Source organism: Ovis canadensis, chromosome 1 (assembly GCF_042477335.2).
Source record: "Ovis canadensis isolate MfBH-ARS-UI-01 breed Bighorn chromosome 1, ARS-UI_OviCan_v2, whole genome shotgun sequence".
Lineage (NCBI taxonomy): Eukaryota > Metazoa > Chordata > Mammalia > Artiodactyla > Bovidae > Ovis > Ovis canadensis.
Window position 1 is genome coordinate 55,421,912 of NC_091245.1, and position 24,573 is coordinate 55,446,484.

General features: G+C 39.2%; 1 protein-coding gene across 1 annotated transcript in view; it reads left to right on the plus strand.

The window, feature by feature from the left end:
- Positions 1 to 23,620, plus strand: part of GIPC2 (GIPC PDZ domain containing family member 2) — a 100,421-nt gene extending 76,801 nt beyond the window's left edge. The window contains exon 6 of the mRNA XM_069595633.1: positions 19,682 to 23,620. Coding sequence (XP_069451734.1) covers positions 19,682 to 19,827 — 146 coding nt within the window. The 3' untranslated portion in view covers positions 19,828 to 23,620. The remainder of the gene's footprint in view (positions 1 to 19,681) is intronic.
- The last annotated feature ends 953 nt before the right edge of the window (positions 23,621 to 24,573 follow it).

Here is a 24,573-nt window from a genome sequence, read left to right on the forward strand (position 1 = left end):
TCTAAAAAATACAATATTGAAAAAAAAATCACAAAAATTATAAAAAATATATAAGAAATTTGCTTTAAAAATAGGGTCTTTTTTCCTGCAAGGTAATAGTAGGTTATAAAAATGAAAATTAAAGGAGTAATAAGGGACTTAAAAGTAAAAAAATTAAAAAAATGATAATAGTAAAATATATCTAGGAATTTCTCTGGAGCTGTTGTGGGCAGCATGGAGTCAATTCAGTTTCAGATAGTTCCTTGTTGTAACTTATACTTCTCAAGGTCTATAGGCCCCTTCCAATAGAGTCAGTGCTAACTACAGGGTTTTAATCCATTGCACCTGTCACTTCCAAAGTGGTTCCCTCTGTTTATTTTGGCTTCTTCTGTTTACAAGTCTCTTCAGCGTCTAATTTCCACCCGGACACAAGGGGGCAAAGGTGGTCACTTATTTAGGCTCACTTGTTTATTTGTGTTGTGGGGAGAGGGGAACACTGCAAACAAATATCACTGGTGTGTGTGTGGGGAGTGCTCGCAGTGTCTGGGCCACACTGGGTTTGCCCCCACTCATGGCGTGTGTGCTTTCCTGGTCTACACTGCTCAGGCTCCAGGTTGCTCTGCAGGGGAACTGTCTAAGGCAGGCCCTGGGTTGCGTGCACTTCCTAGGTCTAAACCACTTAGGTTCAGGTTCTTGGGTACTCCATAAAGGCATTTTGTGCCCTTCCCAGGTTGGAGCAGTTCAGGTGACCAGGTGCTTGGCGAGTGCACTCTCCCCAGCTGGGCGGTGTGTCTTATCACCTCCTCGATCCCAGCTGCTAGATTTCATGGGTGTGCAGCAGGAGCACCGTGTGTCTCCTCTGGGGAGCTGATCTCTGGCTGCAGCCCTCCTGGTGGATGTCAACCATCCTGAATTCCAGGAAGACTTGGTTAGCAACTGGGAGTTTGGTAGAGGATGCCGTCTCTGGGGCCAAGATTGCTCCTTTCCAGCTCAGGCTGTCGCCTGCCTGCCTCTCTGCTTCTGGTGGCGGATGGGCTGGGCTAGCTCTCCTCCGGTATTTGCTCAGTCCTTTGTTCTGTGAGCTGCCTGGCAGTGCCTTAGGCTAGAGCTTTTCCCTGGAAGGTTCTCTCACTCTCCCTCTTTGTTTCTCTCTCTCTGGCTATCCCACAATTCGGGGTGCTATCTTACATTAGCTCCCTCAGATTGTCCTCAGGGCATTCAGGCCTGGTCCTTACCCTAAGCAGTGCAGCTGGAGACTCCCTGTTCAGCCCCCGCTTGCTGGTGGGATGAGAGCATCTGGGCTACTTCTCTGCTGGGAGTTGTGGTTAGGCATGTAATCTGTGGGTTTTATTTATTTTTTCCTCCCAGTTACGTTGCCCTTTGAGAATCCAAAACTCCCCACAAACCCGTCGGTGAGAGGGTTTCCTGATGTTTGGAAACTTCTCCTCATTTACGACTCCCTCCCTGGGACGGGTCTCCCTCCCTAACTCTTTTGTCTCTCTTTTTATCTTTTATATGTTGTCCTACCCCCTTTTGAAGAAAACGGGCTGCCTTTCTGGGTGCCTGGTGTCCTCTGCCAGCATTCAGAAGTTGTTTTGTGGAATTTGCTCAGCATTCAAATGATCTTTCGATGACTTTGTTGCAGAGAAAGTGGTCTCCCAGTCCTATTCCTCTGCCATCTTAGGACTGCCCCTCTGGATTGCTGGGTTATATGGTAGCTCTACTGTTAGTTTTTTAAGGAACCTCCATATTATTTTCCACAGTGGCTGCGCCAGTTTACATTCTCACCAGTTTACATTCTCACCAACAGTAGAGAAGGGTTCCATTTCCTTCACACCCTTCCTGGCATTTGTTATCTGTAAACTTTTTGATGATGGCCGTTCTGATTGGAGTGGGGTCACTACATTATAGATTTGATTTGCGTTTCTCTGATAATGATGTCAAGCATCTTTTCATGTACTTGTTGGGCATCTGTTTGTCTTCTTTAGAGAAATGCCTATTTAGGTCTTCTGTACCATTTTTTGATTGGGTTGTCTGTTCTATAGCTCTCTTAAACTTCAGATTTTAATCTATTAATAATATTTCCTGCATAAGCTGTTTTTTATTTTATGGACTTAAATAATACATATGATGATAGATGTTAACTTGATTTACTGTGGTGATCATTTACAATATGTTGAGTACAGTTCAGTAGCTCAGTCGTGTCCAACTCTTTGTGACCCCATGGACTGCAGCACGCCAGGCTTCCCTGTCCATCACCAATTCCTGGAGTTTACTCAAACTCATATCCATTGACTCAGTGATGCCATCCAACAATCTCATCCTCTGTCATCCCCTTCTCCTCTTGCCTTCAATCTTTCCCAGCATTGGGTTCTTTTCCAATGAGTCAGTTCTTTGCATCAGGTGGCCAAAGTATTGGAGTTTCAGCTTCAGCATCAGTCCTTCCAATGACTATTCAGGACTGAATTCCTTTAGGATTGACTGATTGGCTCTCCTTGCAGTTCAAGGGACTCTAAGAGTCTTCTCCAGCACCACATTTCAAAAACATAAATTGTTCGGTGCTCAGCTTTCTTCATAGTCCAAATCTCACATGCATACATGACTACTGGAAAAACCATAGCTTTGACTAGACAGGCCTTTGTTGGCAAAGTAATGTCTCTGCTTTTTAATATGCTGTCTAGTTTGGTCATAGCTTTTCTTCCAAAGAGCAAGTAGCTTTTAATTTTATGGCCAAAATCACCATCTGCAGTGATTTTGGAGCCCCCGAAAATAAAGTCTCTCACTGTTTCCATTGTTTCCCCATCTGTTTTCCATGAAGTGATGGGACTGGATGTCATGATCTTAGTTTTCTGAATGCTGAGCTTTAAGCCAACTTTTTACTCTCCTCTTTCACTTTCATCAAGAGGCTCTTTAGTTCTACTTTGGTTTCTGCCATAAAGGTGGTGTCATCTGCATATCTGAGATTATTGATATTTCTCCTGGCAATCTTGATTCTAGCTTGTGCTTCATCCAGCCCAGCATTTCTAATGATGTACGCTGCATATAAGTTAAATAAGCAGGCTGACAATATACATTCTCCTTGACATACTCCTTTCCTGATTTGGAACCAGTCTTTTGCTCCATGTACAGTTCTAACTGTTGCTTCCTGACCTGCATACAGATTTCTCAGGTGGCAGGTCAGTTCAGTTCAGTCGTTCAGTCGTGTGCGACTCTTTGCGACCCCATGAATCGCAGTACACCATGCCTCCCTGTCCATCACCAACTCCTGGAGTTCACTCAGACTCATGTCCATCGAGTCAGTGATGCCATCCAGCCATCTCATCCTCTGTCGTCCCCTTCTCTTCCTGCCCCCAATCCCTCCCAGCATCAGAGTCTTTTCCAATGAGTCAACTCTTCTCATCAGGTGGCCAAAGTACTGGAGTTTCAGCTTTAGCATCAGTCCTTCCAAAGAAATTCCAGGGCTGATCTCCTTCAGAATGGACTGGTTGGATCTCCTTGCAGTCCAAGGGACTCTCAAGAGTCTTCTCCAACACCACACTTCAAAAGCATCAATTCTTTGGCGCTCAGCCTTCTTCACAGTCCAACTCTCACATCCATACATGACTACTGGAAAAACCAAAGCCTTGACTAGACGGACCTTAGTTGGCAAAGTAATGTCTCTGCTTTTGAATATACTATCTAGGTTGGTCATAACTTTTCTTCCAAGGAGTAAGCGTCTTTTAATTTCATGGCTGCAATCACCATCTGCAGTGATTTTGGAGCCCAAAAAGTCTGACACTGTTTCCACTGTTTCCCCATCTATTTCCCATGAAGTGATGGGACCGGATGCCATGATCTTCGTTTTCTGAATATTGAGTTTTAAGCCAACTTTTTCACTCTCCTCTTTCACTTTCATCAAAAGGCTTTTTAGTTCCTCTTCACTTTCTGCCATAAGGGTGGTGTCATCTGCATATCTGAGGTTATTGAAATTTCTCCCGGCAATCTTGATTCCAGCTTGTGTTTCTTCCAGCCCAGCATTTCTGATGATGTACTCTGCATAGAAGTTAAATAAGCAGGGTGACAATATACAGCCTTGACGTACTCCTTTTCCTATTTGGAACCAGTCTGTTGTTCCATGTCCAGTTCTAACTGTTGCTTCCTGACCTGCATACATATTTCTCAACAGGCAGGTCAGGTGCTCTGGTATTCCCATCTCTCTCAGAATTTTCCACAGTTTATTGTGATCCACACAGTCAAAGGCTTTGGCATAGTCAATAAAGCAGAAATAGATGTTTTTCTGGAACTCTCTTGCTTTTTCCATGATCCAGTGGATGTTGGCAATTTAATCTCTGGTTCCTCTGCCTTTTCTTCCCTGATAGCTCAGTTGGTAAAGGAGGCAGGTCAGGTGGGCTGGTATTCCCATCTCTTGAATAATTTTCCACAGTTTGTTGTGATCCACACATTCAAAGGCTTTGACATAGTCAATAAAGCAGAAGTAGATGTTTTCCTGGAACTCTCTTGCCTTTTCAATGATCCAGCAGACATTTGATCTCTGCTTCCTCTGCCTTTTCTAAATCTAACTTGAACATCTGGAAGTTCATGGTTCACATACTGTTGAAACTTGGCTTGGAGAATTTTGAACATTACTTTGCTAGCATGTGAGATGAGTACTATTGTGCAGTAGTTTGAATATTCTTTGGCATTGTCCTTCTTTGGGATTGGAATGAAAACTGACCTTTTCCAGTCCTGTGGCCACTGCTGAGTTTTCCAAATTTGCTGGCATATTGAGTGCAGCACTTCACAGCCTCCTCTTTTAGGATCTGAAATAGCTCAACTGGAATTTTATCACCTCTACTAGCTTTGTTCATAGTGAATGCTTCCTAAGGCCCACATGACTTCACATTCCAGGATGTCTGGCTCTAGTCCAGTGATCATACCATTGTGGTTATCTGGATCATGAAGATCTTTTTTGTATAGTTCTTCTGTGTATTCTTGCCACCTTTTCTTAATATATTCTGCTTCTGTTAGGTCCATACCATTTATGTCCTTTATTGTGCCCATTTTTGCATGAAATATTCCTTTCAGTTCAGTTTAGTCGCTCAGTTCAGTTCAGTCACTCAGTCGTGTCTGACTCTTTGTGACCCCATGAACCTCAGTATGCCAGGCCTCCCTGTCCATCATCAACTCCAGGAGTCCACCCAAACCCATGTCCATCGAGTTGGTGATGCCATCCAACCATCTCATCCTCTGTCGTCCCCTTCTCTTCCTGCCCTCAATCTTTCCCAGCATCAGGGTCTTTTCTAACGAGTCAGCTCTTTGCATCAGGTGGCCAAAGTATTGAGTTTCAGCTTCAGCATTAGTCCTTCAATGACTATTCAGGACTGATCTCCTTTAGGATGGACTAGTTGGATCTCCTTGCAGTCCAAGGGACTCTCAAGAGTCTTCTTCAACACCAGAGTTCAAAAGCATCAGTTCTTCTGTGCTCAGCTTTCTTTATAGTTTAGCTCTCACATCCATGCATGACTACTGGAAAAACCACGGCTTTGACTAGATGGACCTTTGTTGGCAAAGTAATGTCTCTGCTTTTTAATATGCTGTCTAGGTTGTTCATAATAATATTCCCTTAGTATCTCTAATTTTCTTGAAGAGATCTCCAGTGTTTTCCATTCTATTGTGTTCTTCTATTTCTTTGCATTGATTACTAAGGAGGGCTTTCTTATTTCTCTGTGCTTTTCTTTGGAACTCTGCATTCAAATAGGTATATCTTTCCTTTTCTCCTTTGCTTCTTCGTCTTTGCTTCTCTTCTTTTCTCAGCTATTTGTAAGGCCTCCTCAGACAACCATTTGCATTTTTGCATTTCTTTCCTTGGAGATGGTCTTGATCACTGCCTCCTGTACAATGTCATGATCTTCCATCCATAGTTCTTCAGGCACTCTATCAGATTTAATCTCTTGAATCTGTTTGTCACTTCCTGTTTATGATCGTAAGGAATTTGATTTAGGTCATTCCTGAATGATCTTGTGGTTTTCTTCAATTTAAGTCTGAGTTTTGCAGTAAGGACATATTTAACAATATGTACATATTTAAAAATATGTATGAAAAATTTTGTAAATGACATGTGTAAAGTATGTAATACATCAGATTTAATGGATAAATTATATATTTATTACAATATTGAATTTGTACCCATTTAATAAGATTACTGAAACCTTGTGAACAATGAATCACATGAAGAAAGCAGACACACTTGGTGTGTGACTACCAAGGCCATTTGAGCATTCTGTGCATTTCTTATTTCATCATTAGAATGTCAGTCTTGACTTATCTATTAAGACTCTATCAGTTGCAAATAACAAATGAAACGAACTCAAGAAATCTCCAACTGGTTTAAGGGGAAAAGGAGGGAAATTGTCTTGGTTCTTATGGCTGAAAAGTTCAGGGGTAAATCCTGCTTCAAAAATGGTTACATCTGGAGTTCTTATGCTGTCATCAGGATGTGGTTCTCTTCTCTCAATTCTGGCTTCATTTCAGGTCTCCATGGTGTCCCCTAACAGCTTCAGACCTTCCCTCATGGAGCCAAAATGACAGTCATGGCTCCGCCCTCTACATCCTCCTGGTGGCAAGCACAAGGGGGGAGGGGGAGGGCCTTTTCCAAGTCATTCAAACAGAATGCTCAGAATTGTCTCATTGCCTCAAATGAACCAGTCACAGAGACCAAGGAAGTGGTTAGGTCTGGGTCACAGCCTCTGTCTGTGGAAGAGAGACTCTGAAGTAGAAGGGCTGAGATTGTGAAGGTCCTGGCCCCTCCCCATGTTGAAGCAAGATGATAGATTAAGAAGAGTTCCCTTTAAGAAGGGCAAGTGGGTGCTGGGTGGGGAAATAGTGAGTGAGCATGATAGTGGTGGGGTTTGTTACCTGTCTGCATCTGCGTGTGTCGGCATGAGTGTGTTTGTATCAGATATTTAATAAATGTTTTAAAGTCAAAGACTTGGAATATTTGATTTACTTGCTACCAGGTAAAGTATTTTACTCTGCATCAGCTAGGAAGGTTTAAAACCCATTCTTCCTTTTCTACTTCTACTCATCTTCTCTTTTCTTATAGAGTTTATCCTAATTTCTTCCCTGCCTGTCTGAACTTTAAAAACAAAGTTTATGTTGGCTATACAGATGATGTAATTTTAAAAAAAGGGTACTCTTTTCTAGTTCCTTAAAGAGAAATATAAAATTTGCATATAATACCTCCCTGCTATACACGGACCCAAAGTTAGAGCTGAGATGACCTTATAGAAAGAAAGTGCTTTAAAAACATTTCTCCCAACCTGTTTGCATTTGGAAAAATATAGAGATTTGCATAAATGATGTGGGCCTGTAACAGTTATAAAATGAAGTTGCCAATGAGAGTAAAGGGGATTTAGAGATGTCAATGTTCTTAAACTTAGGTGAAGCGAAAGTTGCTCAGTCGCATCCAACTCTGCTTTACTACCCCAGAGACTATACAGTCCATGGAATTCTCCAGGCAAGAATGCTGGAGTGGGTAGCCTTTCCTTTCTCCAGGGGATCTTCCCAACCCAGGGATTGAACCCAGGTCTCCCTCATTGCAGGCAGATTCTTTACCAGCTGAGCCACAAGGGAAGCCCAAGAATACTGGAGTGGGTAGCCTATCCCTTCTCCAGCAGATCTTCTTGACCCAGGAATTGAATAGGGGTCTCCTGCATTGCAGGCCAATTCTTTTCCAACTGAGCTATCAGGGAAGCCCACTTAAACTCAGGTAGTATATGTTAGAAAAATAATATATCTCTATTCAACTAAGAGGTTTTCATATTGTATACTGTATAAATATTGTAAGATTAGGCATTAGGGTATCAGTTGCTGGGTCTTGATAAGCTTTAGGAGAACCACACTTTTCAAAAATGAGAACTTAAAGCAGTGCTCAGCTTTAGAACTTGATTTTGGGCATAGGTCCTATTGCTACTTAAGTGTATATTGCTGCTGCTAAGTCACTTCAGTCGTGTCCGACTCTGTGCGACCCCAGAGACAGCAGCCCACCAGGCTCCCCCTTTCCTGGGATTCTCCAGGCAAGAACGCTGGAGTGGGTTGCCATTTCCTTCTCCAATGCGTGAAAGTGAAAAGTGAAAGTGAAGTCGCTCAGTCATGTCCGACTCTTAGCGACCCCATGGACTGCAGCCTACCAGGCTCCTCCATCCATGGGATTTTCCAGGCAAGAGTACTGGCATAGCTAAATAAATTATATTTAACAATAAATCTTTTGTTATTAAAATATACAAGTGTACAGGGACGAGTGTTGTGCAATGGTACAATAATTATAGATGAATTAAGAAAGAACCTTAATTAAAGTAAGATCCTTACTTTAAGGATCAATTTTCTTTCACTTTGACAAATTCAGGGCACTAAACATCTCTCACAAATTCCTTGTAAATTAACTAGTAATCACTTTATAAAGTTAATTAATCATCTGTAGCAAATTCTCCAATGACACAAAAAGTCATTATCATTATACATGATTAGCAATGTGATCAGTCACCTAGGGAGGTAAAGTTTAAGGAAAGTAATTATTTGGAGAATGTCAGCCATTGTTAAATTAGGAATTTCTCTCATTATTCATATCTGATTACGATGAAATATGAATCACAAATGCGACACTGATTCAACAGACAAATGAATATACTTGTTTGTATTCCAAGTATTTCTTAGCTTTCAGAAATGTTGAGTCTTAATGCAAATTACATTGATATCATGTTATTTTGGAGTTGTTAATATGCTTTTGTTAAAAATTTTAAGAAGTAATATGGCAAAAAAATGACTTAAACCTGAAACACTATCCTCAGAAAAGCACTAGTATGTATTTTCCATTAGGAAATGGCAAATAATTTGAATGAGTTTACGAAGGGCTCCTCTGGTGGCTCAGCTGGTAAACCATGCAGTCAGTAAAGAATACTTGCAATGCAGAAGACTGGTTCGATCCCTGGGGTGGGGAATGTCCCCTGGAGAAGGGAATGGTTGCCCACTCCAGTATTCTTGCCTGGAGAATTCCACAGACAGAGGAGCCTGGCAGTCTACATCCTGGCAGGGTCATAAAGAGTCAGACACGACTGAGCAACTAGCACTGTGTTCTACTACTCGGAAGGGAATAGTACTTCATTTGGTTGTAAAGTTGTGATCTATTTTACAACCATCCCAATGTCAGCTGATGTGGCTTGCCTCGGAATGTTATCCATTGGAGAAAATGGTTTCTGGAAGATTGTGAGTCCTCTAAGACCTTATATGGGATTGACCTAACTTAAAGGAAAGTTGTCATGCGAGTTTCTTCATGACTATTTAAGGCAGTTGTATAAATTGTATATGGAACTACAGTAGGTTCTGATGATACCAGTTTAGGAGTTTGGAGATCATTCCAGCAATTCAGAATTTTAGGATTTCTAATTTATAAAGAGACCTAGAAATGTGTCAGAAGGAAATCTGAATGATAGTTTCTCAGTAATTTTCTCCAGTAAAATCTTTTATGTGCTACATCAGTTCAGTCATGTCCGCCTCTTTGTGACCCTATGGACTGTAATCCGCCAGGCTCCTTTGTCCATGGGATTCTCCAAGCAAGAATACTGCAGTGGGTTGCCATGCTGGAGATCTTCCCCACCCAGGTATCGAACCCATGTCTCTTATGTCTCCTGCATTGACAGGCGGGTTGTTTACCACTAGCACCACCTGGGAAACCCTGTAAAATCTTTAAAGCTCTTTTAGAAGTGTATGATAATATTATTTAGAGATAATGACATTTCTTCCTAGAATTCTTTTCTGTTTTTTCAGTGAATTCAAAGCAATGAACACTATAGAAAGTCATCCTTCTCAGATAAAGCCAAAGAAATTTTGGAAATAGATTTTCCTTAAACATTCTATGCTGGCTCTGTTTTTTGACGTTTGACACATATGTAAGTTGCTTGAAATGGGTCGATATTTACGGAAACTCTTAGGGAAACTAAGTGTTGGAGACCTTACATAGAGGCACAGTTATAGACTTAATGGTTAAAATTAACAATAGTGGTCACTTACCTTTATCTAAATCCTGCTATGTGCCATTTTCTAGATTTGAGGACAGATTCAGACACATTTGGTAACTTGTCCAAAATCAGCTAACAAGTTAAGCACTGAGATTTAGTTTTGGGACTTTGATTCCAAGATTTTTCACCTGCAGTGGTATCATATCTAAAAGTTATATTTAAGTATTTAAAAATGGAAAATATAAATTGACCTATATCACCAAAATAGGTTTGTAATTAATAATGAGGTAAAGGTTATTGAGGGTGTTCCTCATAGGTCAGTTGGTGAAGAATCTGCCTGCCAATGCAGGAAACTCAGGTTTGATTTCCAGGTGGCTCAGCTGGTAAAGTATCTGCCTACAAAGTGGGGGACCTGGGTTTGATCCCCGAGTCGGGAAGATCCCCTAGAGAAGGGACTGGCAACCCACTCCAGTATTCTTGCCTGGAGAATTCCATGGACAGAGGAGCCTGGCAGGCTACACTCCATGGGGTTGCAAGACGCACACGACTTAGTGACTAAACCACCACCAGAACATGTTAGCTAGCATCCTTCGTGGGGCCTTTGAACTTCCTCCTGGACCACTTTTCTCCCAGAGATCTCCAGATATTTACATGGCTCATAGTTAACATGCATCTCCTGATATTTCCATAGCTCACTGCCTCACTTTCCTCAAGACTTCCCAGCTTCCCAGTAAAGAACCTGCCTACCGATGTAGGAGATGTAAGAGACGTGAGTTCTATCCCTGGGTTGGGAAGGTCCTCTGAAGGAGGGCATGGCAACCCACTCCAGTATACTTGCCTGGAGAATCCCATGAACAGAAGAGCCTGGCGGGTGAAAGTCCATAGGGTCTGAAAGAGTCGAATACGACTGAAGCGACTTAGCACGCAAAGATTACTCAGTAGCGATATTATTATAAAGATATTCTCCGTAAGGCCACTAGAGGTCAGCACTTAACTGCTTTATGTGGTATAACAAATTCTGCATTTTAGTGGTTTTTTTTTTTTTTTTGGCTAGGTTATATTCAGGTGCTAAATATTATTGTGACATATTGCAGATATAATATAGTTAATAGATTAAAAGCATTTTAGTAGCTGTCACTATGTTAAAGTAATAAAACTTTCTAAAAAGTACTTCCTTTTTAAAAAGTTTCTTTTGCTTTTCTCTTAAATCAGAGATTCAATCTTTTATAATAACAGCTTATTTCTCCTGTAAAACATATTTAAAATCTGTGTTTATAATTTATAGATATAGCAAATTTATGAACATTAGCAAACAATTCATAATTTGTTCAGAGCATGCTCTGTTCTTAATTTCTTTTAAAATATATAGCAAAATACAGGTTTTGCAAAGATCTATGGAGCATTATATTACATACAATATTTCCAACATAACCATGAAGCTGCCTAATTGATACTTTTCTTGCTTCTACAAGACCAGGGGTTCATGGAAGGCAGATAACTTGCTCAGTTTTTAATCCCAGCTCCTACCCCAGTACTTCTCCCAGAGTAAATACTTGGTAAATGTTTACTGACTGAATGTCTGTTAAGAGGCACAAAAATAGTGAATCCACTGGGAGTAAGAGTCCTGATATCATTTTTGAAGCTTTAGCCATTGGGCAAATTATTAAACTTTGAACCATAATTTATTTGTCTTTGTAAAAGGGTATGATAAAAAACCACCTTATTGGGTTGCCAAGGCATTACATTAAATATGTACAAAGTTTCTGTCGCATCATGGATAATAGGTATAGCTGTTATCATTCTTAGCAATGATTACTAACAACTACTACTAGTAATAATGGTAGTGGTAGTAAAGGTAGAAACATGTAGTGGGCCTGGCCAGCTCTGGGGCTGTATTTAGGATGGGAGTTTTTCTTTCTGCTGTGCCAACAGTGAGATTGTACAGTTTGGACTTTAAGGTTGTTGTTTGGGCATTTTAAACCATCTTCTTTTTTCTTTTTTTCCATTTTGTGACTAAGGAACACAAATCAGAGATTGCAAGTCAGGGTAGATCAGGTCCAGGTTCCTGAGCTCAGTGCACTAGACAGTGCTGCTGAACTTCTTGAGGTACCAGAACCATGTATCAAGTTGTTTCTTTTAGCTTGTGTGTGTGTGTGTGAGAGAGAGAGAGAGAGACTGAGAAAGAGAGAGAGACTGATTGATTCAGTGTCCATCAGTGAACATCTGATTCTGGTCATTGTTTCCTCCAGCATTTAAGAGCATCAACCATATGCACCATTATTTTCTGCTTCTGAATGGTCTATAGATTTCCTTATATCTTTTATTTTTTGCTTTATTGAAATTTATTTATTTATTTATTATTTTTTTAAAATTTTAAAATCTTTAATTCTTACATGCATTCCCAAACATGAAGCCCCCTCCCACCTCCCTCCCCATAACATCTCTCTGGGTCATCCCCATGCACCAGCCCCAAGCGTACTGTATCCTGCGTCAGACATAGACTGGCGATTCGATTCTTACATGATAGTATACATGTTAGAATGCCATTCTCCCAAATCATCCCACCCTCTCCCTCTCCCTCTGAGTCCAAAAGTCTGTTATACACAGCTGTGTCTTTTTTCCTGTCTTGCATACAGGGTCGTCATTGCCATCTTTCTAAATTCTGTATATATGTGTTAGTATACTGTATTGGTGTTTTTCTTTCTGGCTTACTTCACTCTGTATAATCGGCTCCAGTTTCATCCATCTCAGAACGGATTCAAATGAATTCTTTTTAATGGCTGAGTAATACTCCATTGTGTATATGTACCACAGCTTTCTTATCCGTTCATCTGCTGATGGACATCTAGGTTGTTTCCATGTCCTGGCTATTATAAACAGTGCTGCGATGAACATTGGGGTACATGTGTCTCTTTCAATTCTGGTTTCCTTGGTGTGTATGCCCAGCAGTGGGATTGCTGGGTCATAAGGCAGTTCTATTTGCAATTTTTTAAGGAATCTCCACACTGTTCTCCATAGTGGCTGTACTAGTTTGCATTCCCACCAACAGTGTAGGAGGGTTCCCTTTTCTCCACACCCTCTCCAGCATTTATTGCTTGCAGATTTTTGGATCGCAGCCATTCTGACTGGTGTGAAGTGGTACCTCATTGTGGTTTTGATTTGCATGAAATTTATGTATTTTTAATTGGAGGATAATTGTTTTACAATATTGTGTTTGTTTCTGCCAAATGTCAGCATGAATCAGCCATAAGTAAATGAATGTCCCCTTCCCCTTATATCTTTTATCTGTGTACATCTTATTTCTTCCTTAAAGAGATTGTATATCTCCCATATGTCAGTATGATCTTCAGCTAACTGTCAATAAAGGCTGTCTGTAGGCCCTATGAGAAATATTTAGCATTGTAGCCTAAACAAAATTCTGAACTTGAACCCTACTTTTGCAATATTTTAAGTTTTGGCTGCTTTTTCACATCCTGGCTACAGGATCAGAGTTCTGGGCCTCACTTTCTTGAGTACATGCTAACTGTGCAGGTGCAAAAATTCTTTAAATGTAATTATAAGGATTCTTTCTGTACCTACCCATCTACCAGCACATACTGTATATAAGATTCCAAACTAGTTCCCCTGGGCATAAAAGACTGACTAAAGTATTCAAGATCTATTGGGAGTTTATATTTTTTTAATAGGGGTGATATGTACACAAAAATAATGACAATGTAGAGCAAAGTTAAATTTGCTGTATAAGATCTTATTCCTCAAAGTGTGGTCTATGGATTGGCATTACCTGGGGGTCATCGGAAATGCAGAATCTCAGACCTTACTGCAGAACTACTGAAGCAGTATCTGCGTTTTGCCAAGATCTCAGGCAATATGTTTACATATTCAAGTATGATAGCACTTTGAAGGCAGAAGGCTTTAGGGGACGCAGATATCACTTCCACCAGTTGGGGACCCAGAATTTCATGGAGGAAGGAGCCTTGAGGGAGACAAAGGAATTTAATGGTGGACCTGGGATTAGGAGGAGGCTGTCCTGGGCAAAGGTAGGAAGGAGAGGAAAGATGGTTTTTTTGAGTTGTCAGATTTCTAAGGTACAGCATTAGTGCAAAGGAGTAAGCCATTTGGGAGGTGGGGGTACTTCGGATCAGAGTGCCAGACTAGGGTGTAGAGTTTTTAAGATTGTACCTGTGACCAAAGGAATATTTTCATATATGTGAATGACACAGTCCAGAGGTGGAGAGGAGCTTCCTAGTCCTCTCATCTTATTACCTAAAAGGATTAGAGCTGTCCTTTAGGAAGAGAAATCTAATGCCTCTGAGAGATGGTTTGTGACTAGACCCAGAGATTAAAGAAATAGCATGGTATAACCTCAACAAAAGGCAGGGTAGAGAGATGCTCACCAGTCCCCAGCTGTTCCAGTCATTCCAGATGAGATGCAGATATGTCAGTGAAGAAGCCAGATGAGGCTTCATATAACTCCAGCTCCTGGTGTTGACTGCAACAACAGGAGAGACCCGAAGGGAGAACCGCCCAGCTGAACACAGTCAACCCACAGAACCGTGAGCCACAAAGGTTGGGGGTGGTTTACTGAGCAGCAACAGAAAACTGTGATGGAAGCGATGGTGACATCTACCTTTTAGGACTGTCACAAGGGTAAAAGAAGATTTTTATTTGCTAAATCCTTAGCCCACAGGCTGGAATAAAACAAGCCTTCAATGTGTGTGTGTTTGTGTATTTATTATATATATGTATATATTATATACACGCATATATATGATATGTATATGTACATATATGTATATGTATATAAAGGAAATAGTATGGTGGCAGTGAGAATGGAGTGAAGATTAGAGAGGTTGCCGAAATAGAATCAAGGGGAGGCAGTGTTTGGTACCCAGGCAAGAGGAGAAAGGTAACCGGGAGAATGATCGCACTGTTAACGACGCTGGTAGCAGCAGAAGGAGGAGCAGTTCATTCAGAGAGAAGTCATTCGGTTTCTTGACATGCTGGTTGAGATGCTAACAGAACACAAGCTAGAAGACTTGTGCACTTCTTATTCAGAAAGGAATATTGTAAACTTGTGAGAGAAATCAGAGATGAAGCAAAGCTTTGGGACTTCTCTGCAGCCAGCCAGGGTGAAGCTAGTGTTGTGGTTAAGACCCAAGGCAAGACTGCCTAAGGAGTGAAGGGACACAGCCAGGTGGACAGGGAGTATCGAGAGTCTGTTTCCTGAGCACTTGGTCCTCACTGTGTGGAAACGCACTCTGAGGGCTGCTTTCCTCCTTTATTGACTGTGATACTGTTGAGAGCAGCATTCCTTATAGACATTAGAGTGTTTCTCAGTGGCATAGGAAATAATTTCTAAAATACAGCTGGTACCCATGAATGCATATAGTTTTACTGCATCGAAGAGGCCATAGCTAAAAAAAAAAAAAAAAACAACAACAAAAAAGTCAAAAACTTTCTCTCCAATTTGGATTTATCTACTGCATTTTAAATTTTCTTCCATTGTGTGTATGTCTCTCTAATATTTTATAATGGTGATTTTCAAACATACAGTATGGGTAAAAGACTTTTAAAATAGTACTTCATAGCAATTGCCTAGATTCTAACAATATTTTTATTACAATTGTTTTAATGTATACTTCTCTTTTTATCCATGCTATGTAGAAATTTTTGTAAAAATTCAGTGTGATTGTAATATAAAATTTTTGTACTTCTTTTTCAGTAAATATTAAAACAAAAATATTTCCTCACATTATTGCAAAGTTATAAACATTGTTTAAAATTACTTCAAAATAGTTCATGTAATTTATTTCATCATGCTAAAGGTGACTTCATGATCCTGTGTCTTATTAAATAAAAAAATGATTCTGTATCTTAGGTTTTTTTTAAAACAAAATATGAATGCTAAATTCTTTTTCTATTTTTAAGATTTTTTAAAAAAAGTATAGATTCTCTTATGTGAAGAAAATGAAGATACTGTGTTGAAGAGATATCTGTACCCTGTGTTTGTAGTAGCATTATTCACAACAGTCTAAGAAAATAGACTTAGGAAATGACCTAAGTACCTATGGGCAGGTGAATGAAGAAGTTGAGGTATATATACAATGGAACATTATTCAGCCATAGAAAGGAAATCCTGCCATTTGTGACAACGTGGATGAGACTTGAAGACATGCTAGGTGAAAAAAGTCAGAGAAAGAAAAACGCTGTCTGACCTCACTTTTGTGTGGAATCTGAAAACAAACCAAATACCAAAAACTAAGCTCGTGGAAAAAGATCAGATTTGTGGCCACCAGAGGTGGAGGGTAAGAGGAGGGAGAATTGGCTTAGGGTAGTTAAAAGATACAAGCTTTGAGTTGTAAGATAGATAAGTACTAGGAATGCACAAGTGCTGACTGTCCTAAGATGTTTATGAAAGCTAAGAGGGTAAACCCTAAGAGTTCTCATTACAAGGAAAAAAACACTTTTTGGTATCTACGTGAGATGATGGATGTTCACTAAACTTATTGTGGTAATCATTTCATAATGTATATAAGTGAAATTTTTATGCTGGTACCTTAAACCTGTACAGGAATGCATGTCAATTTTATCTTAATAAAACTGGAAGAAAACATACAGATTCTCAGAAGTGGAAATAGTAATAATAGATCAAAGGATGTGAACATTTTAAAAGGTAGATACTTGTCAAACTGTTTTTCAAAAGCCAAATTTATTACCAAGGTCCACACCAGTATATTTGAGTGTTTGCTTCACTATATCCTGGCCAGCCTTGGCGCACATTAAAAATACATAAAAGTTTTAAGAAACTTGGCAGGGCCCTTGGGTTGGAACAGATCTGCCTGCAGCTGGACCTCCTTCCCTTTTGAAGTATGTATTTCTAGATTAATGGTAAATGGAGAAGCTTTGGGGTCATGGTTGAAGCCTGAGGCAAGGTGAGAGACAGGGGGATGATGAAGGGAAGAGATTCAACGTTCCCTCACTTTTTATTGCTTAAAATATTTTTTGAGGTAATCTCAAAACTTATAGAAATGTTATACAGTACAAATTTTTTTTTCTCTTGAACCATTTGAGAATAAATGAACAACATACTATTGCCCCCAAATACTTTAGTGTGTATTTCCTATAAACAAAGGTATTCTCCTATCTAACCCTAAAATAACTAACTATCCAAGTCATGAAATTAACATTGATACATTACTAACATCTAATCACATCCTGTTCTTATTTCACCAAGTACCTTAATATTCATTACAGCAAAAGAGCACATTCAAAATCCTGTGTTATTTTTCCTTGTGTCAATTTGGAACAGTTTCCCAGCCTTAATTTTTATGACCTTCATACTTTTGTGGGGTACAAGTCAGTTATTTTGTAAAATGTGCCTCAGTTTTGGATTCTTTTTTCATAATAGCATTCAGGTTGCACCTCTGGCAGAAATATCACAAATGTAGTGATGTGTTCTTTTCATTATATTTTACTTGGAGGCACAAGACTTCGATTTGTTCTGTTTATGATGTTGATGACTTCTTTAGGTGGTATCTGCTAAGCTTCTCCACTGAAAGTTATCCTCTTCATAATAAGTATTTGGTGAGGATATATTTTGAAGCTATGTAAATATCCTGTTCCTTGTGAATCAACCAACCAACCTTTCATCCATCTGTTTGTCAATCAACCAATCACTTCATTATGGATTCTTGGTTTCCTGTTTTGTTCAATAGGATTATAATCTATGACCATCACTAATTCTGATGCTCAGATTGTCCCTCATTGGGTCAATGGGAATTCTTCCGTTCTGATTTCTGTGTCTTTTCACATGTTCCTACCATTTTTGGGGAGACATTAGTTTCTGGAGGAGATATTCTTGGTTCATATTGTACTTTGCCTACTCCAGCCCTGGAATCAGCCATTTCTCTGAGGAACTCTGATTCTTTTTAGTGGAGAATGATATTTAACAACCAAGATCTGGGTGTTTTGTCTGCTCATTGCTATTGGGATGCCGCTTCTCCCGGGCCCTCCCAGTGGATTGGGGAATGTGTGTGTTCATGTCTTTACCTCTATAGTTTTTCATCTCTTTCTAAAAATACGTATTTCACTGATCTCTACAATTCTAATTTAGCAGGGTTCATTCTAGTTTTCTCCTTTTTCCTGTTAATCTTTCTCTGACAGTGACAAAACTTCTTTCCCATTATTCATTGTTTATATGCTTATGTGATCCATGCCCATGTATATAACCAATCTCTCATCAGTGTGGCTGCTGTCTTCCTCTCCCCTCCCCCATGCTCCCCTTACCACACCTGGACTCCACCCTATAACAGGTTGTCCAGCCAAGAGGAAGCCCTTCTTACTTAATTAGGACTTTGACCCCTGCCCCAGGTCACCCCATCCACATCCCACTTCTGCTCTGATTATGGTGTTCCTCTATGGGCCACATCTCTTTCCTTCCCCCAGCCTACCCGTGTTAGTACTGAAATGTTTGAGATGAAAAACAGTTCTTAAATGTCCTTAAGAGACCTAGTGGATTTTAATTGGAAGGACCAACCTCTTGGCTCATTCATAGAAATCATATAACCTTTGGTTTGTTTAACCTTAACCTGAGGACTGCCCTGGTGGTATAGCAGATAAGAATCTACCTGCCAATGCTGGGGACATGAGGGTGATCTCTGATCTGGAAAGATTCCACGTGCCATGGAGCAACTAAGGCCATGAGCTGTAGCTGCTGAGCTTGCATGCTGCAATTACTGAAACCCGTGTGCCTAGAGTCCGTGCTCTATAACAAGAGAAACCACTGCAATGAGAAGCCTGCTCACCATAATGAAGAGTAGCCCCTGCTAATACAACTAGAGAAAGACTGTGTGCAGCAATGAAGATCCAGCACAACCATATACATATATGTATATATATGTGTGTATATATATATGTATACTTATATAAATATTAGCCTAGGGGAAAAACTGGGCTTTGGTATTTCCCTTTACCCAGCTGTTTTTCACCCAAGTCCCAAATTGCATCCACACTGTCTCTTCTGGTAGCTAATGCTTTAGAGGAATTACAAAAAGCCAGCTGAGTCTTATGGGATCCCCGCCAGGTGGTGCAGGTCTCATGGGAATGTTTACTCCTGAAGATGCTGGTTTCCCAGACATAAAATATGTCCAGGCAACTCATTAGAAAAACAGAACAAGGGCACCATCTTCACTTTCTAACCCAACCTGGAAATGGACTCAAAAAGAGCTACCTCAGTTCCATGAGTAGACAGATTCCCCCCGCTTCTCTCTAGCTTGATTTCTCCAAACTGTTATTCTTTGTCTTTTTTTCATAGTTGCAGGTGGGGGACTGGCAGACGGGACAGAAAGAGCTAGTTACTATGGGGAAGTGAGGAAGGGAGTACTCTGGGTTTCCTCTCTGGGTTAACCACAGGGTTTTCTTTCAGGAATTGTTGCTCCACCCACAGGAACACCAGAAGTTCCTATCTGATGGACTTCAAGACAGAGGAGGGGTCGGGGTAGCAGCTGCAAACCTGGGTGCCGAAGATAGATGGTTTAAAACATCTTTGCTAACTTGATATGTGATGATAGCATGTTATTTTAATTTGTACTAGAAGTATGTATATATGTATCTGTGTAACTTTTAGAAAATGCTTTTCCTGTTGCCCTTTTTCTCAGTCCTCTGGTGCTGTTTCATGTACATTAATTTTTAAAAATTATTTTTGATAGCTACTACAATGTTTGAAGCTGGAAAGGACAAAGGTAATCCAGATGAATTTGCTGTGGCACTTGATGAAACTCTTGGAGACTTTGCGTTCCCAGATGAATTTGTCTTTGATGTTTGGGGAGTCATTGGTGATGCCAAACAAGAATGATTATGATGTGAATGATCGACTCTGGAAGAATGCACCATTGTTTCTTAAGAAAAAAGTAAGATCTGCCTTCAGACACTGTTATGGACTCTGGCTTGGTTTTATGTGTATGAATACATTCTTCTGAAATATAGTCTTGATTTCTGGGCACTTTTTAAATGCAGTTGTATATGTTGTATGTTTAAGATAAATTACCTCAAATGTAACCAATTTTAATATTCATTCAAAAGCTTTTTAAAAGTTAGTTTTAGAGAGTATTTCTAGATAGATAATTTTGTTTCCCATTGACAGCCGTGTTTTGTTTTTCACATAAAAGTTGATTGCAATAGCTTTGTAGTTCTTTTGCAAGATCTTAATGTAGTAAAAACTAGGATTGCAGTATAGTTTGCCTCATAGAGTCTTCATTTTGTTATACTAGTTTTAACAGGATGGGTTCAGAACATGAAATGTGAATTATGCCTCCTAGATGTCTGGTAACATTTTTTTTTTTTTAAACCTGCTGAGTAAGAGGAGGAAGAGTCCTACAGCCTATTAAAGTCTATGGCCTACTTTCTGTCTTTATTAAAACAAGGATTGATGAACTTTTATTTTTTGCTTCTTTGTAATTGCTTTCTTGATTCTTAAACTTGTTGAAATCTATTGTGTTGTATATGTGTTTGCATGTGTAGAAGAAGGTGAAAAAGAAGATAGGTTAGAAAACACTAATATTTAATTTTTTTAGCAGTTCTTACAACATTATTTATTTTCCACTCATACCTACTCTTATGTTACCCTTTAGAAGCATTCCAGAGAAAGTTTTTTGTAGTCTTTGTAGAACTTTTCTTTTGAAAGATGTTTACTCAGAAAATAGCTGTGTTTGAGGACATTTTTAGAGGTGGTTAAAGAGCAAAACTTTTAAGTCTCCTAAACTTTTAAGGAGATGCTATCAGAATAGGTTTCCTCCAAGTGAAAATGCAGGAGGAAGGGAAAGTTGAGAAAAATATGTTCTATTATTTTGGAGTTCTAATGCACTCTCTCTAAAACCTTACATTACTGAGAAAATTGAGGGTAAATGACTGTCTTATCACTGTTACTTGACATTTTACAGATGTAAGGGAAATGGAAATGAATGGTTTCAACATAGATCATTTAATAAGGCAGAGCATGGTGTGACCAAGCATTTTTCTAAAGTGTTAGATGGAAAATGCTGCATGCTGCCGTAGTAATCGGAAATAATAACCTGTGTGAGATATATTCTAGGAAATCAGAACTAGTTCCCTTTTCATGCTGGGTTAATGCTTAGATAACTTGTTTTCTGGTGCAACTTCAGTTTTACTGCCTTCCACCCTCTTTTTCACATACATTTAATTCTTTAAGGTTGATATTCTTTATCTCATTGATCTGAAACCTTCACAGAAACTGTTTGTCATTAACATGTAACAAAAATAGTTTATAGGAAGTGGATTGTCTTACTGCCCTTGCCCATCATTTGGAAATAGGATCCAGCCCAGGCTGTAGTAATTTGTTGCTACTTGTTTAGTGAATTTTTTTTGGAGGTTCCCACGTACCTGTTAATTCTTAATACCATTTCTTGTAGAAGAACATACTATAAAAGAGCTGATATTTTTTGGGATAAGAAAGTTACTGGATGACTTAGGTTCACAGAAATATTTCAGTTTAAATAAAACAAATTTTTTGGCACTAGATGTTAGATTTGAAATGATGAGGCATTGTTTATTATTGATGCTGTCTGGTTCTATTTCCCTTTTGGCTATGGATGAATGCTGACACGTGGTGCAAATTCCCTGTGATTTATGGAACCTCACATTTACAAAGTGGTTGTCCTTACCATGATCTCTCTAGAAGTTTGAAGTGTAAGGTACTGACAATCATGTACCATTGCAACTGTAACTTGCTTGTTATAACATTAGATGAGCATTTATCAGTAAGGGTCTTAGCTGGGCATAGTTGCTTTCTTAGTAATCGATTTTTGCCTTGAAATGTTCTCTCTCACCTCTCCTCTAAACTGATAACAAGGTCAGTTTCTTTATGTCATTTTGTTCTCTTGCCTGAAAATATATCTCTTTTTGTGCCTTTGGTGAAATTCCTAGTGCAGTAAAAAGACAGGTTTTCAGGTCTCACATTCTACAAGATGGGGCTGCCTGCTACAGTTACAATGACACAGACATTTTTTAAACTGTGCCGTGTTTCTGGGGACCACTAAACATTTTCAGAACTCTGTTGTTTTTTCTCAAAGAACTTTTTTTTCATAGTGGAGGATGATTGTTTTATTCTTCTTAAAATTTTGATTCTTGTTTTATTTATTTATTTTATTCTTGTTTTCCTTTTACACAAAACAGCACCTTTTAGTGGCCACTGAGAGCTCACTCCTTTTTTTTTTTTTTTTTTGTGGAGAAAATCAAAGGATGTTTGAACATTGGGTTCTTGAGCATAGCTTGGCTCTGACCAGGTCTACACATTCTGATGATTACAAATGAGTACATTTTGGGTTTCTGTGATGTTTCAGAAACACAGTTATATAATTATACCATGTGAAGCTCTTTAAGAATTCAATGATAAAAGTAATCAGTTAACCTCTTTTTGGAGCTGCCATAGCCAATAGCCTAATGTGACAGATATTTAGCTAAATAGAGATAATTTTTCTAATTTGCAGTATTCCCCCACACCTTTAACAGGTAGACATTTTCCAAGTGAGGCACACTTTATTTAGCTCGTTGTTGTTGCTAGACCTCCATCAAGTCCAGAGAGAGCCTTCTTGTTTCCTTCAGTTACTGCCTCCTTAGCATAGTAGCAAAATGAATTTCATCTGCAAATGGTGTTTTCAAAATAATGGTTCTTCTAATAGAGCACACTTATCCACCAAAGATGTAAAAGAATGATCATATGATTACCCTTTCACTCTGTGATACAGCTGAAAAATATGGATACTAATAGTATGCTGTGATTCTGGAGGAAGTAATAGATTAAAAGGACAGATGAGTATTTTACTCAAGCTGTGGGTGAGTAAAGAGATAGAAGATGCTATTCAACTCACAGTCCCAAGTATTAGTGCTCTGTGTAAAATGCACTTTTATTATCTTCTTGACACAGGTTGAAAGAGCTATCAGAGTAATTTATCATGATTATAAAATGTTTCTAAGATTGTGAAGTGTACCAGTGGCACAGCCTGTCCCTACCTGTTACCTGAAAATCTAGTTCCAAGAAATGACTCACGGTTGTTATCTGCTAGAAGGGCAAGCAAAAGTTGAATATGACATCTTTATTTCATTGAAGGCTTTACATCTCCATGACACTTATGTACAGTCATAAATATTTTCAAGCTATAGAAAAAAATAAATTAAAAACATTCTGAAGGATAGTTTTAGGTAAACATTTTATATTTTGAACTGTTTGTGCCATGCATACAGCATTGACTATATACAGGTAAAATATTCTATTTTTTTGAAAAGAAATTTTTTTCCCTTTTATAAAAATCATATCTTATACTTTAAGATGTACTTTTGAAATTGAACTTGGAAATCTATTAATATGTGAAATTAAAATTATATTTGATATTGTTTAAAAACAATATTTGCTGTATTTCTACTTACAATGTATAAAATTTCATGTATTGATCAAAAATAAATTATTTGTGAAGCTAACATAACTTTATATTTCTTCTATTCAAAATAGAACTCCTCAAAAAACTTTTAATGAAAAAAAGTGATGAGTGTTTTTATGATGAAAACAACAAGAATTTTGGGTTTTAAATGCCAGACTCTTTAGTTTTGTCCAAATAAATGATGGGAATAACACACGTGATTGTCTAGGCCTTTGTGTTTTTAGCATGTGTGGTGTTGTGCTTAGTTGTACAGTCGTGTCTGACTCTTTGCAACCCCATGGACTGTGGCCCGCCAGGCTCATATGTCCATGGGGATTCTCCAGGGAAGAATACTGGAGTGAGTTGCCATGCCCTCCTCCAGGGGATCTTCCCAACCCAGGGACTGAACCCAGGTCTCCTGCATGGCAGGCGGATTCTTTACCATCTGAGCCACCAGGGAAGCCCAAGAATACTGGAGTAGGTAGCCTATCTCTGCCAGGGGATCTTTTCAACCCAAGGATTAAACTGGAGTCTTCTGCATTGAAGGTGGATTCTTTACCAGCTGAGCTACCAGGGAACCTGACCTCCGCCCATGGTGTTCCTCAGGCCTTGGGCCTCTCCCCTCCTTTACCTCTTCTTAGGTGACTCATCTGTTCCTATGCCTTTAAACATCTTTATATTTTCAAACCCCAAATCAATATCACCAGGATGGGCCTGTCTCGGAGCTCTGCCCTCGGATATTCAACTGTTTCCTTGACCTCTCCACCAAGTGTGTCAAAACCGTAACATGTCTGGCATGAAACATTAGACTTTTCTTAACAGTCTTACTTTCCTTAATTTTCTGCGATAGAAAATGGCATCATAATTCACCTCATTGCTCTTTTACTTTGTCAAATTCAGCAGCAACTCGTTTCAATTCCAAAAAATGCTTACTGAATATGTCTACTTCTTTCCAGTTTCACTGCCGCCTATTTTATCCACACATCATTTCTCCGTGGTTGCTCCAGCAGGCTCTTTGCTGACTGGTAATGAAGGTGCTCTGAAGAGGTTTACAACAGGACATGAGTGTTCAGATTCCTTTAAAATGAAAGTGTCAGCACCTCATTTTTTTCTTCTCTGAAAAGGTTTGACATTAAGCTCTTTTCTTTCTTTGAAGGAAGGGGCACTAC